Here is a 16,453-nt window from a genome sequence, read left to right on the forward strand (position 1 = left end):
TTCCTCACAGCTTTCTGGTTTTCTGGCATTTTACCCTTCTTTAAGCGCATTTTCCCCAGGGCGCCATCACTGAGGGGCTCTGCTGGGCCTTGCGGGGGGGGGCGGGAAGGGTAGCTGCTGAGGAGCGGAGGAGCCCCCTCGGCCAACACCCGCCCCGGACACGGGCGCAACGCCGCGTCCCCCGTGCACGCGGCCATGCCGCACCCCTCCCCTCACCAGCCAGCCCCGCGCCTGCGCGGTGGGAGCGGCGGCCGCCGGCGGGGCGGGGCGGAGCAGCGGCGTCGCCATGGCGGGGCTGGCGGAGGCGTGAGTGAGTGAGCACGGGTGGCGGGGCCGGCTGGCCGGGAGGGAGCCGCGCCGCGCCGCGCCGCGCCGCGCCCCGGGGCGAGCGGAGGGCCGGAGCACGCAGGCCCGTGTGTGAGGGGGCGGGAGGGCGCTCCCTAGGCCGCGCCGGTGCCGCGGCGGCGTTCACCCGCCCTCCCGTGGGGTCCCCGCCCGTTCGCCCTCCCCCGCGCAGGCGGAAAGCTTCTCCATTGCACCACATCTCAGCGCCTGCTGACTAAAGGCAGGGAAGAGTTAATCCGGTTGTGTTCAGGAAGACGGGGTAGGGGGTTTGGGTGCGCAGGCGGCGGCTCCCCCGTCCCCCTCATCCTCCCAGCCTCCCCTCTGCCGCCGTGGAGACCCCCGTCTCCTCAGAGGATCACCCGCTCCCTGCTGCTTTCCTCCCAGGCGGGGTTTTAGCTTTCGTGTAGCTGCAGTTGAGGCCTTTCTGGCACCGGGAAGATTGGAGTAATCGTCCTGTGTTTGTGCAGTATTTGCCACCTACAGCTTCGTGCCTGCTGATAGGAGCCAGAAAGATTTTTCATTTTTTGGCAATGCCAACGCCCTGATCTCTGTTTCATCACAGCCGACAGTTCCTTTTCCCCTACGCTGATCTGTTCTTCATGTGTATTTGCGCCTGCGGTTTTGCTTTCCTCCGTTTTTATAACACCTTGTCTTACCCATTTTTGGCAATATGCCGTAATCACCTTGAATTTAAATTCCCCCCCCCTCACGCCTTCTGTACGCCTCTGGAATTTGCATCATCAGCAGATTACATATGTGTCAAAACCTTGTTTAAATCAACTTCATCAATTGGTTTGCTTTCTCTTCTTCATTACGCTATCAAAAAAGGAAAAATATAATCAATTTGCTCCCCATAAGCCACCACTGACTGTTCTTTAATCGTCTGGATGATGTCACGTGAGTGCTTGTAGATTTATTGTGTTGTACATTGCTGTGGTTTCTTTCCTGGTATTGGAGCTGGGGGGCACACTCTAATTCCCTGGATCTTCCATCTTGCCTTTTAAAAACTGATTTTAAATTGCCCTTGTCCAGTCTCTGGCACCTCCTTCATCATCCAGGAGCTAACAAAGATACGTGCAAATGATTCAGGTTGCCCAGAGAGGTGTGGGATCTCCATCTTTGGAGGTTTTCAAGATGCAGTTGGATATAGCCCTGAGCAACATGGTGGGTCCCCTTAGCTGTGCGTGCTTTGAGCAGGAGGTTGGATGAGAAACCTCTTGAGGTCCCTTCCCACCTTAGTTACTGTATTTAGCTTCTCTGAACCCTCCTTACTCTGTTCCTTCTTAGGCCTCAGTAGCAATGGGGAAAAGATTTATGCAGCTTCATGTCTTAAAATTAGCTGTAAATCTCAATGATGCGCTGAAGGAGGATGGATATATACCTCCTGAACCATTGGGAAAGTAGCTTGTGGTCTTGTAGGCATCCAGCAGTCATGGAGGCATTTGGTGGTTAGGACAAGCAACAAGGAAGAGAGGGATTTTTCTGCTAGGTCCAGATTTGCAGGTGAATCCCAGATTTTTGAATGCAGGATTCTACATTGTCCTACTGGAACAAATGAAAGCATTTAACTGCAAATTTCCTTGGGTTAGTTGAGATAGATTTGAGCACTGAAGATAGTAGCTGGGATCTCAGTCCAGGTGCTGAAGGAGCTACAGGCATAAATCTTTCCACTTGCCAGCAGTAGTCTGTCACTCCTTGTGTGTGGTTTTTTTTAACAGGCTGTTCGTTGCAGCGAGTTACTGCTTACTTTGACTATCATGCCCAACTTTCTTATCACAGGTCTAAACCGACTAACAGTTTTTAACTAACGCTCAAGTCAAGTTTACTCCTGTAAGTCCCTTATCAAATAACCATCATACTCTTACATCCCTTTAGCAGGTTTAGAAAATAAAATGTATCTTTTCTTTTCTATTGGATATAGGAGCGATATGGGAACCACCCGTTCTGTGTGAAGGACAAGAAGTAAAACGTTCAATACAGTGAAGAAACAAAACATCTGATAAATGGAAGCCATGAAGATATCAAAGCGGTTCTTCGCTTTTGGGATTTTGGCATGCATAGCTATTTATGTTGCTTACATAAAATGGCACTTGGATTCCAAACCAGTCGTGGGAGCAACAGAAGGAGTGGCTGAAAGCAGGGGAGACAAACTGAACCATCAGGCACTGACCACAGATCTCTCAGTCTTTTATGGAATTATGTTTGATGCAGGAAGCACAGGAACTCGCATCCATATTTTTAAATTTACACAGCAGCCAAAAGGTATGGCCTGCTCATTGCAGGATAAATTAATTCTTCCATAACATATGGAGCAGATTTTTGATGATTCTTTTCTAGGGATTACTCGAACAAGCATGCTTCAGCTCTTTCTAGAGAGCCATCAAGACGTATATTATGATTGGAGTGTGTGGGTTTGGATGAAATTATGAAAACATTCAACAGAGAAAATGCTGTAATGTCAGAATGTGAACTAAATAGCAGCTCTACCTTTAGAACAGTGCCTTGAAGAAGAGCAGTTTTTTATCACGCTGCTTGGTAGAAAAGAGGTTTATAAATTCTAACTTCCTTATTCCCCCAGGTTTTCACCTGCAGGTTGTTGGCTGTCTCCAGTTCCTGGCAGGGAACTGCTTCTCTCTGCATTTTCTGGTTTAATGCCTCTTTGGCTTCAGTGTTGCATTTAAATTGCAAAACTTCACTGTTTGATTAAAATTGCTGTGTATTGCATCTGGACAGAAAGTATTGCTAAGAAGCGAGACAGAAGTGCGCATAAAAGCTTCAGTTTTCCTCTGGAGTCATAAGCTTCATTTGTTCAGGTCTTGTCAGCTCCTCTTTGTGAAACTCTTAAAGATGAAAGAACCTGTGTGGATGCTGTTAGTAGGTGATGTGAGGATGCTTTTAAGGATTAGCAGTGTAGTATATGGTGTGATTGGCCTGTGGAGAGCACCTTAGATTTGCAGAATGGGCTAGTGTAAGGCTTAGCCACCAAAGGCGATAAACTATAGTCCATGGATTTCCTTCTTTCAGTATATTCCCAGATCTTTGCTTCTTCCTTGCCTGCTTCTCTTCATACACAATTTCAGAATATATTGCAGGAAACTATGGAGTGTAGTTGGGTATAGGAGGAGAATGTTGTCAACCTCATGTTATCTTGCCTGCAGGTTCACATAGTTGTCTGTACTGTGGGTTTCCAAGATACTTAGGTCTGGCTTCCTCTGCTGCCATTGAAAATGGTGGTAAAGCTCCCACTGAGTTTTGCTGGTGTCAAGTTTGGCCAGAACAGAGCATGCTGAAATGTGGGGTCTTTGTTACCAGTGCAGTTTGGAAAACTGCACATGGCAGGTGGAAGGGCTGAAAGAAAACTTTCACCCATCTGGTGATTGTCTGATGTGCATGAAGAATTTGTGCACAGTGGACACCAGCACCTGAAAAACAGTCACAGCTTCTAAAAATTATTTTCTTGGGAGCTAATTCCACAGCAAGGGCTATATTTAAAGGTCAGGTGGCTGTTGATAGTTCTAGACAGAGGCTTCAGTTGACTTCAGTTAGCACATAATGATGTCATTTGTAAAATGTTTTTTTTTGTGTGTACGCAAAATGATTTGTACCGCTGCTTATTTTGGAATACTGCTTTTGAACAGAGACTCCCAAATTAACCCATGAGACGTTTAAAGCACTGAAGCCAGGTCTATCCGCATATGCTGATGATGTCGAAAAGGTAATTTTGTTTCTGATACTGTAAAAGTATGTGCCCCAAAACCTCCTGTTCTTGATATGTCCTGCAAATCACATCTTGCTGAGGTACAGTATGCTGAACTGTCTCAGTTCAGGGAAGCGTCTCCAAATGATACAAGCCCACAGTAAAAGTTAGTCAACATGCAGAGGAGCAAGGAACAGAACACATCTAGTTCCGCTTGGTGACGTTGTTAATCAAGCACAGTGGATGTTTTTCCTATCTCTCCCTTAAGAATTTTGATGCACTTAAGAAAATTATGGAAGAGCTATGTTGGATTGGAGCACAGCCTTCCCCAAAAGTGACTAGAATTGGATTCTCAGGACAATAGCCTAAAAAACAGGCCAAGTACTAAGTGACTTCTCTCCTGTCTCCCTTACTTCTGGCTTGCAGGGATTTAGGGACTTCCTGAGCCAGATTTACACCCAGCTCATAGTATTTTACTGGCTCCAGAGGCATTTTTTATCCAAGGATTTGTAATACTGCCTTTTGAACCTTTTGTAGTCAAAAGATTCAGTAGCAGAGTTTTGTGTCACTGTTTGAACAAGTGACTTTTCCTGTGTGTTTTTGACCTGTTGCTGGATAATCCCCATTATATCCACCAGGTCTCAGGCTGTAGGAGACAGAGAGTCCTCCACCTTCTCCTGACCCCTTGTGATATTCACTTGTCTCTGCTCTGATCACCATTTTACCCTTCCAAGAAAGGCAAATCCAAAGAGTTTCTAAGATGCCTTTTTTTATTCTTTCTCTGTTCACAGAGTGGCCAGGGAATAAAAGAGCTTCTGGAAGTGGCAAAGAAGGAAGTTCCTGTGGAGCTGTGGAAGTTTACTCCTCTGGTCCTGAAAGCCACAGCTGGCTTACGGTTGCTGCCAGGAGAGAAGGCTCAGAAGTTGCTGGATAAGGTACTATTCCTTGTCCTTCAGTTTGCTTTCCAGAAATTTTATAGCAAAATTTGTTCCCTTCCGTGTAACACACTTGTTTATCTTCATGTACATGAGCCATTCCTGTCATTTAACCCTGAAAGCAGTGCAGAGCCACTTGATCTCAGATAGGGCTGAGGGGAGAAATTGTGTGAGTACAAGCACAGAGGAACGATGACAGCCTCCGAATAAGCCTGGAGGTGACGTATAGCATAACAAGTGTGATGAGATACTTGTAACAGTCACCACAGGCTTGTTCTTACTGGGTGTATGTGTTGGCAGTTTTGACCAGGATGCTGCTATTTTGAGAAAATCTCTCTGCTATTTGATTGGTCATGTTATCAGCCTGCTGCTGCAAGGTTGCTCCTTTATATTGATTGGAAAGAATGTAAATTGTATTTATAGGCATGTAAAATATATTTAATATTTTAAAATCCTATAAAAATAAACAAAATATTATGTTCTAGACCTTATAGCTGCAGGATAAGTTTATTAAGTGTGCACTAAGTGCACTCTTTTTCTAAGCAATAATTGGAAGGAAGAACTGTGGTGCAGTTGAAACCAATGTCTATATTGTTCTCTGCTGCCTGCAAGCTGGCCTGTTCTTTTCCACACTGACTTTCAGCTGGAACTGCTGCAGTTGTTACTTTAGAGGACTCTGGAAACCTAGGGCTTTGCTACCTCATGTAGGATGTAGTGTAGAGGACCTCTAACAGCTACCATGTTCCTGTTGAAAATGCCGTTCCCTGGGACATTCCTGAAAGGCAGGTGTCCATCTCCTGCCTCTCCCGTGCATATATAATACCCTGTGGCTTGCCAGTTGCAGCAAAGTAAATTGGGTCCCTTCCATATCCATGCCCATCCCTTTTTAATGGCATTTCTGTGCAGTCTTCATGCTTGAAAACCCACACCTCCATCCCTGCCTCTGCACCAAACTGCAGAGCCAGCATGTACATCACTGACCTTTTATAGCAGGGCGTAGGTTGATGCTTCTTGGGCATGTGAACTTCAAACGAAGTGGTGAGCAGCAGTCAGGATCTGGCCCAAGAAGAGGAGCAGTTGTGTAAAACTGGAGTTTTAAAAAAATTTGCTTTCCCGCTGAAAAAAGATTTCTCTGAGTGTAGCTTTTATTTGAACTGCAGGTAAAGGAGATTTTTCAGGCGTCCCCCTTCTTCGTGAGGGACAACTGCGTGTCGATAATGAATGGAACGGATGAAGGTAGGCTAACTCGGGGAGACCCTTTCTGCAATCCTGGAGATTCTTGCTGCACTGTGACATGTCCCCACTCACTGTAGCAATAACCCACAAGCAGTGGATTTGACATGGTTTTATGCTGCCTCAGGCAGTGCCTGCCAAAGAGATGTTTTGCTATGTTTTCCAATTTGAAGTCCTGAACTCTTGTCCTGATTCTCAAAGCTCTGAGTGTGGGCAGTTCCTGTGGGGTCACCAGGAAGCCACTGGGTATTCAGCACTTCTGGAAAGGTTTCTGAACATCTGCTTGTTGAGATGGTCTTCAATAACTGGTTTTGCACACCCTGCTCTTGACAGTGCTCATCAGAGCTTTCTGGAAGTATTTGGTCATAATATTAATTATAACTGATCTGATGAGTGTGACTGTGAATTCAGTCTGAAAGAATGTTTCATAGAGAAGAAAATACATGCTGAAGGAAGTTGATGCTCGGCAAAAACCGCTGAGGACAGAACCCAGAATTAGCCTTGATTTAAAATAATTTGAAGACACATGTCTAAATTCTAACTAATTCCAACTGAGTGTTGAAATGTGTTTTAAATCTGCTTAGAAACCAAACTTTAAAATAGATTGAGCTGTTTGGAGCTGTTTGAGTTTCTTTTTTACTGCTTAATGGAAGAAAGACATTGTAATTCTCTCTGTTTTGTTTTAAAGTCATTAACAGCAGTGACAGCCTTGGTTCAGCCAAGGGTTGAACTGGACCACGTTCCCTAGTGTGCCTTCAGTTTTAACCACATGGATAAATATTTGAATTTGTTAATATAAGGCCCAGTAATTAATCTAATTTATGGAGAGAAGGTTTATATTACAACAAGAGAACAGAAACAGTGTGGCCCACAAAAATACTTAGAGGAAAATAGGAAAAATTAGAACACGGAAAAGATGAAAATTCTTAGTATTCAGAAGGAAAGTTGAGTGCCTGACATCAAAGAAAAGCTTACCAGTGGATGTTTTCCTAGAAAATGAACAATGTGAGTGTCAGTCATTTCCTTGTCTTTTAACTAAGGACTGAAGCCTTCGTGACTTCTCGCCTAAGTTTTTGATCTGTGAAATACAGAGTTCTCCGGGTATTTCATATATGGGGCTTCTCTTCCAAATATCGCATAAGCTCCAGTATAGAAGGTCATTCTCTTTGTTCAAGGCATCCTATCTTGGTTTTTGACAGCTGTTGACTGTTGTGGGAACACTGGCTTTGGGGCAAGGTGGGTCAGGGGAGCTCAGCAGAGCTGGTCCTGTTCACCCTTCTTGAAGGTCCTTCCTGCTTAACTCTCAGCTATACATCCTTTGGGGGCTTTGTATTGAAAGTCCTCTGACTGTGAAAGGGGGCAAGGGAGCTTGTGGCAGATGGCCTCTGGTGTCTCTGTCTTTGTTGGATGATAAGTTCTGGTTTGATGATTATTTTGGTTAGAAAATGCAGTTAAACTGTATGAGAAAACTTAAAATTGCCTCCAGCTAAACAGATCCTAAAGCAGGAAGACCTTGCAATGTGGCTCACCTTATTTGTTACTGTTGTTAGATAAAATGAAGTGGTATGATCTAACAGCGTGTATTCTGAATCTTTTCCTTATTAGGTATTTCAGCCTGGATCACAATAAATTTTTTAACAGGTATGTGTACATGAGCATGTGCATAAAGATATGACCAACACTGTGAAAATCATGCTGTTTTCTACCCCTGCATGGGATTTGCTCATTCATTGGTGTGAAGTGGGAGAAAGAAGGATCTGGGAATAAGTCAGCTGTTGTTTTTGGCCTGGCCTGTTTAAGTCATTAGGATTCTGGCCATTTACTTGACAGAGAAAGGAGTTAAATCCCTTTTCCTAGATGTTTAATGTAGCCTTTCTTTCAATTCCCTGTAGGGTACCAGAGCATTTTATTCCTTTTTAGAGTCTGCCACTAGCTCTGGCTAAATTTTTAATGTGGATATTCTAGACGTGCTTGGCAGCTGCACAGAATGAAAGAAAGTGCTATGCTACTTCCTTACAGATTTGTAACACAGAAATACCACAAGTGTTTACACTGCTGAGTTAGAAAAGGGTAGTTGAGGAGTAAAGTAAAAACTAAGCTGAAGCCCTCTCTGACAGTAAGTAAAGCAGTCTGCTGCCCGAGCGCTCTGTTCAGCACACTCAGTCTGTGGAGCAATCTGACAAGTGCTCTAAATCTTTTAATGCTCATAGGAAATATCAGAAAGGTCAGAGATCTTCAAACATCAGCTATCATGGGGTATACTGAGGTACTTGGCACAAACTAGTCTTGTCAGGAAGGTGTATTTGAGGGATCTGAGACCTGGATTTAAATGAGAAGAGAGTTCTGGGCTGGCAGCAGGAAGAATTCCAAGAGAGCTGAGTCTCTTAGGCCAGCTCTTTTCAGTCTGTCATCCCCTTGGCCATAGGAATCTGCAAAATATCACTAAGGGATATGGGAGATGTGGCCAAGAAAACCACATTCCTCTGTGTTACGAAGTGGTTACCAGAGTAGAGTTTGCAAAAGGGTCCTTGCATCCACTGAAGAATGTTTAGGAATCAAATAACCAAAGCTGCTGTAACTAGGGCATGAACATCCACCAGAGAAGTAAGAGAAACACTGTTACTTGAAGATTTTCAGGTCACCCTGATAAAGCTAAAATAAGTGCCTGGTAGATGACGGTATAATTTAGTGCTGGCTGGAAGCTGACAGGTGGAGTTTGATTGTCCTCTTTCTTTACCACTGTTCTTCTGGTTTTGTTCCTAGTCAGTTTCTTACAGCACCCACCATGGCTTTCTCTGTTCTGTCACACATTTCAGGTAGCCTAGATGATCCACAGAAGAGAAGTGTAGGGATGCTGGATTTGGGTGGTGGATCAACACAGATCACCTTCCTTCCACGCACCGAGGTAATGTGAACATGCACACTGTTGGGAAATGCTGGTGCAGAAATCAGTAACTGCTCAGGTTTGTTTCCCTTGGAAACAGACCAAGAGTTTGTCAGTGTAACATGAAGCCATGCTTCTGACAGAAAAACCCAGGTCACGTGATCACATCTGCCTTGTGATAGTCGATCATGGAGACATTCACAACTCTTTGTCGGTCCTCTTACTCCACTCCATGGGTTGGTGGTGCATGTGGTGAATCTGCCAGGGCTGCTTTAGCTTGGGGAAAGCACAGCATTTGCCTGAGTGTCTTAATCCTTGACTCTGTGCTGCTTGTAATGGAGAACTCAAAGGCAATGCTGTTAATGAATTCAAGTCCAACATTTGGCCTATATTGGGTTTTAAGAAGAATAAGATGCCTTCTCGATCCTTGTTTCTGGTTTTCCTGAGTTCACTCAGTTGCAGATGAATGCTAAGGAGCAACTGTTGTTATGCAGCAAAAAACACATGCTGATGTTTGTCATCACATCTTCCTGTTGCGGCATTTTTATAGGTGTTCTGTGAGCTGGAAGCCCTGTAGGTGTGGATTCATAAGGCTCTCTCCTGAGCAGAGATACTGTTCACAGTAAAGCTGCACAAAAGCAGAGGGTTGGGATGCTGTATCTAGTGTCCCAGCCTGGGCTAATCAAGACATTGTGTTCTTACAGCAGAATGACAGGGGATGTGAAGAGTCTGGGATGTGGAAATTCTGGACTTAGAGATGGTGTTAAGATATGAGCAGCATGAATAGCATCATGACCTGAGCTTTGCTCCCCACAAACACGCTAGCTGTGCTGGTGCACTTGGGGAAGAGGTTGCAAAGTGCTTTAGATAACTACCCTTTCATTTCTTCAGACCACAGACAGGTCCTCGCTCTGTTCCTTGGCAAGCACAGTGATGTGCTTTTGCTCTGGCTTGTGGAAGTTCACAGCTGAATTCACTGAGTAGGAAGTTAATATGTGCCTGGCTTTCATATTATTTTGCACGCAGTTTTCCCCAGTAGGGATCATGTGAAGAGGCAGTTGCTGTAGCCTCTTAACAAAAGCAGTTAAAAGCTGCAATAAGGATTCCTTTTTAATTAAAATAATTCTTTTATGCATCAGTTTGGTGTGGATACAAATATAAATTTAACCAGTTTAGGCTCTGTCATGTGAAGACACTATTATAGCTCCAGATTTTGTGGTTGTCTTGTGTATCAAATCAAAATATTTGCAAATTCATCATTTCTCTCTGAACCATGCTAGGATTGTTTCACATTTTTCCTAATGTTTTGAAAGATTGTGTTGTTGATGTTTGCTGATGCTGGCAGAAACCTTGCAGTGATATCTTTTTCTCCCTCCAGGCAACTCTCCAGACATCACCAGCTGGCCATACAGCTTCATTTCAGATGTTTAACAACACCTACAAGCTGTATTCGTACAGGTTAGTTGTGGGAAAGAGAGCATGCTGTACAAATAGCTTTCTATGAAGCCAGTGAGGTCTAGGTGTTTTGCTGAAGTGGGATCCTTGCAAATGAGTACTGGGAAGAAGCAGAGAAACCTGAGCCATGTCATTGTGGTGGATTAACCTTGGCTGCTCACCAAGTGCCCACCAAGTTGCTCCATCATTCCTCTTCCATCAACAGGACGGGGAAGAAACGATGACAAAAAAGCTTGTGCGTCAATATAAGGACAGGGAGCTCACTTAGTGGTTACCATCACGGGCAAAACAGACTCGATTTAGAGAAGCTAATTTAATTCATTGCCAATTAAATGGTAGGATAATGAAAAATAAGGACAAAATCAAAACCACCTTCCCCACCTGTCCCTCCTTCCTAGGCTCAACCTCGGTCCCGATTCTTCTACCTCCTCACCACCGAGCAGCGCAGAAGTATGGAGAATGGGGGTTGCAGTCAGTTCATAGCGCTTTGTCTCTGCCATTCCTTCCTCCTCACTGTCTTCCCCTTTTCCCAGTGTTTTGGGTAGAGGAAAGCAGCTTCTTCCCACTTACATTTGCTGGGGGGTGTGTCTGCGCTCAAAAAGAGTCAGTTCTGTATGCTAGAGGCTGTGCTGCCTTTGAGGAAGGTAGGAGGAATGTTAGGGGAATGCCTTCAGCATTCCTGGTTCTTCAAGAGCCAGATTACCAATGACAGCTATTGCCTGTGCTTTTTCAAAGAGAGATTATCCTTCTGGGTAGGTGTATTACAAGAGTGGGTTGTCACTGGTTCCCTTATATGCTTTAGCTGCTGACTTTGAGCCATTTTGCTGGGACCATGTAGAGGAGACTGGCATGTCCCAGCCAAGTTGTCAGTGGAATATCAGAGGAAGGATGTTTGTTGTTCACAGACGCTTTTATCCCTTTGCAGTTACCTGGGACTCGGGCTGATGTCAGCAAGGCTCGCCATTTTAGGAGGAGTTGAGGGAAAACCCTGTAAGTTATGGGCATTCCTCAAGTCTTGGCTCTGAGCATAGGGTACGTAGCCCTGTTGTGGGGGGAGGAGTTGTCTGTCCCCTTCCCACTGGGCTCAAGGTTCCTGAGGGGTATGTGGACTCCTGTCACCATGGCTGGGTGCATTTGAGACGAATGCAGGAGGTGACACTGCTAGATCCCAGGAGACCTGGATTCTTGCCAGCCCTGGGGGGGCATGGGACATCTGAGCTGTGACTGGGGCTTGGAGGTGCCTTGCTGAGGCAGTGGGACAGTATGGAGCAGGGCTGGGGGTGATGGATCTGAAATGATCTCCTTATGTTTTTCCCTAATGTGGCTCTGTTTTACTTCTGCAGTAGGAGAAGGGGAGGAATTGATCAGCCCTTGTTTGCCGCCTGGCTTCAAATCTGAATGGCAACATGCTGAGATAGTGTACAAAATTAAAGGACAGAAGGCAGGTATAGTGATTTATCCCTCCTCCTATCCAGGCCAGCATGCTATTAGCAGAATAAATTATATACTCTCAGCTTCTTGCAAAGACACTAGATTCTCTGTTTACTGTTCTGTCTGGCTCCTCTTGATGTGCTGTTGAAGAGATTCTGCAGCTCTCTCCTCTTGTGCCATGGTGTGTCCATCCAGTCAGTAAAGTTGCTTGTAGTAATGCAGATGGAGTTGATTTATACGTAAAATTTATTTAGGATCTGCCTGAAACGATGTTGTCCATCTCTGATCTGTTGCATACTTAGTCCCAACCTGAGGATGGTAAGTGTTGCCACTGGAAGAAGATGCAAATTTCAGTTCTCTGTGAAGAGCTTACAAAGGGCTATTGTGCAACAGGGAGCCTGTTTCCTGGCAGATCCTAAATAAATTTTACGTATATTTAACTCTCTGCCTATAATATGCGGGGTTTCTTTGCCTTCTTTTAGGTGAGCATCTGTATGAGTCTTGTTCTAGGAAAGTGGCAAAGATGCTTTACAGAAAAGTGCATAAAGCTGAGGAAGTGAAGGACTTGGATTTTTACACTTTCTCCTACTACTATGACCGTGCAGCAGAGGTTGGTCTCATAGGTACGTTTGCTCCTGTTTTCGTTTCATTTTAAATGACAAGTTGTGGAAGAAATGGTAACATTTATACACATCATAATGCCTTGGTACGTTGTCATGGAACTTAAGTCTTTTGTTACACTGCTCTGCGGCATTGGTCTCAACAGGGTATTGAATACTATTTAATTTCTGTAGAGAAGGGACTGGGGCTGTGAAATAGGACCTGCAACTTCTGGTAATGGTTTTTAAACAGTCTGCATTTCAGAAATTTTTGTTGCCTGATTAACTCTACCATCCAAAATAGGAAAAAGCCCTCGTACTAATAAACAAATTTCTTGTGCGGCAAAGCAGTAAAGTGATCTTGTGTGTTTTGTTTCACTGACCTTTTTAGATGCAGTGAAGAATTTCAGATAATTCCACATGTATTCAGAATGCATTCCATCTGTTTTCCAGTGGCATGCTGGTGTACAGAAGGCTGTCGTGTTCGGTGGTGGAAAGCAGATGATGGGATCTCAAGCTAGTTTGGACAAACATACCTTTGTTTTCAGCCACTTTGTTTTACAAATAATTTAAGATTTAATGTGTCACAGAGCACCACTGCCTTGTCAGATCTGGTCAAAGGTGTTAGACTGCGTCTGGGCATTACTGGGTAGGTCAGCACAGTCATGGGGGCAAGGTGGGACAAGGCTGTAAACTGTGTTTCTTTTGGAAATGAAGCTAAAAGTTCTTCATAAAACAAGGCTTTTCATCCTCTATTAAGAATCTTTTAAAGGTTCTTTTACCTTTAAAGCAAGTGTGAGTTTTGTCATTGATTTCAGTGGATCAAGGTTCGATTTCCAAACAACTTTTATGACTTGAATCTACAATTGCCTTTATACAGAAACCATAAAAGACCATGTGGGGTTTTTTTTAGATAAAGAAAAAGGAGGAAGCTTAACCGTTGGTGACTTTGAAATTGCAGCTAAATATGGTGAGTAAAGTACAATCAAACACACACTAGTAAGTGTGTGTAAATGAATACCCAGGTGGCAAATGTGTGACATGCTAAGAAACGTGATCTTTTTGTTTTACTGAGCACCCCACTCCATAGCATCTTGCCAACAGTACCGCTTATTTTTTAAAATCTCAACTATTTTTGTATTAATTCTTGCTTTTGAAGCCCACATAAGACACATCTCGTAATACTTCTATATCAAAACTCTCTCAAGTGTTACTAATAAACTTGCCAGCTAACAGTTGTCCTGAAGTCATGCTTTCAAAATAGATGTGGGGGTTCTTATCCTGTTAGCGTACCTGTTCTAATCTGGTTTAATTTTCTTCCTGTCTCAAGATTTGTTCCTATGCTTGATTGTTCATAGGAAAAGGGGGAAAACCGGTTCATAGCTTTTCACTTCATCGGCGGCAGAGAGAACTGCCTATGCATATTTACAAACGTAAATATTCTTTTCTTAATACCACAAACTCAGGCTTTGGTCAAACTGACATGGAGCGCTTTGGTAAACACTGTGAATGACTGAACAATTGTTTCAGTTCTGATTTCTGGACTACTGTTTGTGTAATTCATCCTGAGAAAGGAAGTAGGTTTTACTTCGGTTTTGTCTGTTCTTTTTCTTTTCTTTTAATCTTTTTTTTTCCCCTTTGTTTTTGTCAACATCTGTTGAGTGCTTATGCTTGAGAAACATAATACACCTGAGGTTGCTCAGATTTTTAAAGGCTTCAAGTAGATAGAAGAAAAGTTGGAGGCCCTTTTCATCCCTTCCCAGAGAGATACAAGAAACTCAGCTGTCTTAGGGGGGAGGCAGAATGTCTTTATCGTCCTTCCAGTGTGCCAAAGCTTTTGTGCTTCTGCTACCATGTGCATGTCATTTCAACCCCATTGTAACAGGTTGCATCACGGTGCAACTCAACTGACAAGAGGTGTTTTATGTATTCATTTGAGGTTTTTCAGAGCTGGGCTGGTGCTAGATGCTGTTTTCCTTCTCTTTAGTGTGTAAGACCATGGAAATCAGCCCCGGAAGCAGCCCTTTTCTCTGCATGGATCTCACGTACATCACCTTCCTCCTGCAAGAACTGGGCTTCCCGAAGAGCCAAGTCTTTAAGGTGATGCACAAAATGGGTTGCTGGGGAGAGTGGGCAGGAGGGTGCCGGGCCATAAGTGATCATGCCAGCGGCTCAGTCCTTGATTTGCCGTCTTACTACAACACATGCTCTATGATTGCGGATGGAGGGACACTGTACCCATGGTGGTGATAACCAGTTGTGGTAATGTTCAGCACTGTATTCACCTTGCCTGCTTCTCCTTCTCCCAAAGAACTGTGTTTTAACTTTTTTGTTTGGCTTTTCCAGCTTGCCCGGAAAATTGACAATGTTGAAACAAGCTGGGCATTGGGAGCCACTTTTCATTACATCGACTCACTCAATAGACTGCAGTACTAAAGCTCCCTGAAGGTGACTTTCAGGAGTCTCAGTTTTTGGAAGCCCAGCACAGGAGAATCTGTTGAAGGGCCTGCTTTTGGCTTCTGGAGTCCTTTGGGGGGTCATCATGAACTAGGCCCCTTTCCTAGGGGCCCCTTGGCAGGGGGTGGGAGCCCTGCCAAGTCCCCTCCATCACGCGCTCTATTTTACAGTGCAGAGTGCAACAGTATCTAAAGAATAAGCCTTGATTTGACAGCATCTTCAGTCAGCTTGATGTAAAACTTGATCATTGTTGAAGGAAAACCAGGACTCTGCGGGACATCTATGATCTCTATGAGAAAAACACACCTTTTTGGAATATGCCTGTACTACGTGCTCGCACTGTGCTGAAGTCGCTGTAGGGAACGGTCGCTCCAGAAGGAACTCTTTACTGTCCTGATTTCAGGGTATTTCTTCCTGTTTGTCAGCAGTTTTCAGTGATGATTCTTATTTTACTACTTCCGTGTTCAAAGGTGAACTTGTGCGTGTGCATGCAAAGGCAGCGTGTTTACACAGATGTGCTACTGGTGGGCAGCGGCTTTGAAATGCAGCGTGGAAGTCTCAGCTCTTCTTTCCACTTGTTGAACTAGAAAAGCTCAGGAGCACTCTAGAAACCAGATATGGACTTACGTTGGTTCCCTGGCTGTTGGGAGATGGATGGTGGAAGACAACATCAGCTTTGCTGGATCTAGAAGAGCAAGGCTTGGGAATTGGGTACAGGACTAAGGATGGATTTGACAGTTCTAGAATCGGTCAGGGTAAGATCGATGAACAAGACTCAGCCACAAAAATAAACCCTGAGCACAGCTTATTGGACCTCACAGACATCTGTGCCTTGGCAAGGTTGATGCAGGGCCCAGGATGAATGCATTTACATGCTGTTTTGGGTGCCGCTTCCTGCAGATGCATCTCACTTTGATAAATGAATGTATTGTGGTTGCACTGAGCCGTGGCAGGGTAGCTGCAATGCACCACTCCAGCAGTGTCCTGTATGTGGGCTGGAAGTGATCTCAGAGGCAGTGGGAGCTGGGGACGAACTGCTGTGCTATTTGTAATCTAGTTGTGGAATTGTGTTGTATTTGTATGGATAGTTAGAGCAGACCTGAGTGGTCTTTTGGGGATGCAAAAGAGCCCAGCCTTCCGGAGAGCTGGCACTGTGTGCCCTGACTTGTGGGCTCTTGGCCACAGCCTCATCCTTTCCCTGGGGCAACAAGATGTCTTATGGTGGCATGTGGTGCTGCGTGGCTCCTGGCTCAGCAGCTGGGTGTACAGGGGACACCGGAGCCCCACTGTACCAACAATAAAACCCCAATTTAAAATGAAAATGTGGTGGTGTGGCTTTTAGCTCCAGAGCCTCCAGGGTCAGTGGCTTGACAAATGAGTGCGCTGATGCCATCCCTGTCCCCTCATGCCATCGCAG

General features: G+C 44.6%; 1 protein-coding gene across 3 annotated transcripts; it reads left to right on the forward strand.

Moving 5' to 3' along the window:
* The first annotated feature begins 235 nt into the window (after positions 1-235).
* Positions 236-16,358, forward strand: ENTPD6 (ectonucleoside triphosphate diphosphohydrolase 6). Of its 3 annotated transcripts, none has more exons than XM_064446532.1 (14): positions 236-310; positions 2,267-2,607; positions 3,984-4,060; positions 4,834-4,977; positions 6,138-6,213; positions 7,816-7,851; positions 9,027-9,115; positions 10,473-10,552; positions 11,475-11,539; positions 11,893-11,994; positions 12,463-12,603; positions 13,493-13,549; positions 14,567-14,679; positions 14,926-16,358. In XM_064446532.1, the coding sequence occupies exons 2-14, from the start codon at positions 2,349-2,351 to the stop codon at positions 15,013-15,015; spliced, it is 1,329 nt and encodes a 442-aa protein (XP_064302602.1). In that variant the 5' UTR covers positions 236-310; positions 2,267-2,348; the 3' UTR covers positions 15,016-16,358. The 3 variants fall into 3 exon arrangements, with proteins under 3 accessions (XP_064302602.1, XP_064302603.1, XP_064302604.1); XM_064446533.1 differs by having other exon boundaries at positions 282-306; XM_064446534.1 differs by lacking the exon at positions 236-310 and adding an exon at positions 1,224-1,242.
* Positions 16,359-16,453: the final 95 nt, after the last annotated feature.

This window comes from Phalacrocorax carbo, chromosome 3 (genome assembly GCF_963921805.1).
Source record: "Phalacrocorax carbo chromosome 3, bPhaCar2.1, whole genome shotgun sequence".
NCBI lineage: Eukaryota > Metazoa > Chordata > Aves > Suliformes > Phalacrocoracidae > Phalacrocorax > Phalacrocorax carbo.

Bases quoted from the DNA above. Each gene is read 5' to 3' on its own strand.
- ENTPD6 (XM_064446532.1), top strand. From the start codon at position 2,349: ATGGAAGCCATGAAGATATCAAAGCGGTTCTTCGCTTTTGGGATTTTG. The intron at 9,116-10,472 runs GTAATGTGAACA...TTCTCCCTCCAG, and splicing joins CCTTCCTTCCACGCACCGAG to GCAACTCTCCAGACATCACC. The intron at 11,995-12,462 runs GTATAGTGATTT...GCCTTCTTTTAG, and splicing joins AATTAAAGGACAGAAGGCAG to GTGAGCATCTGTATGAGTCT.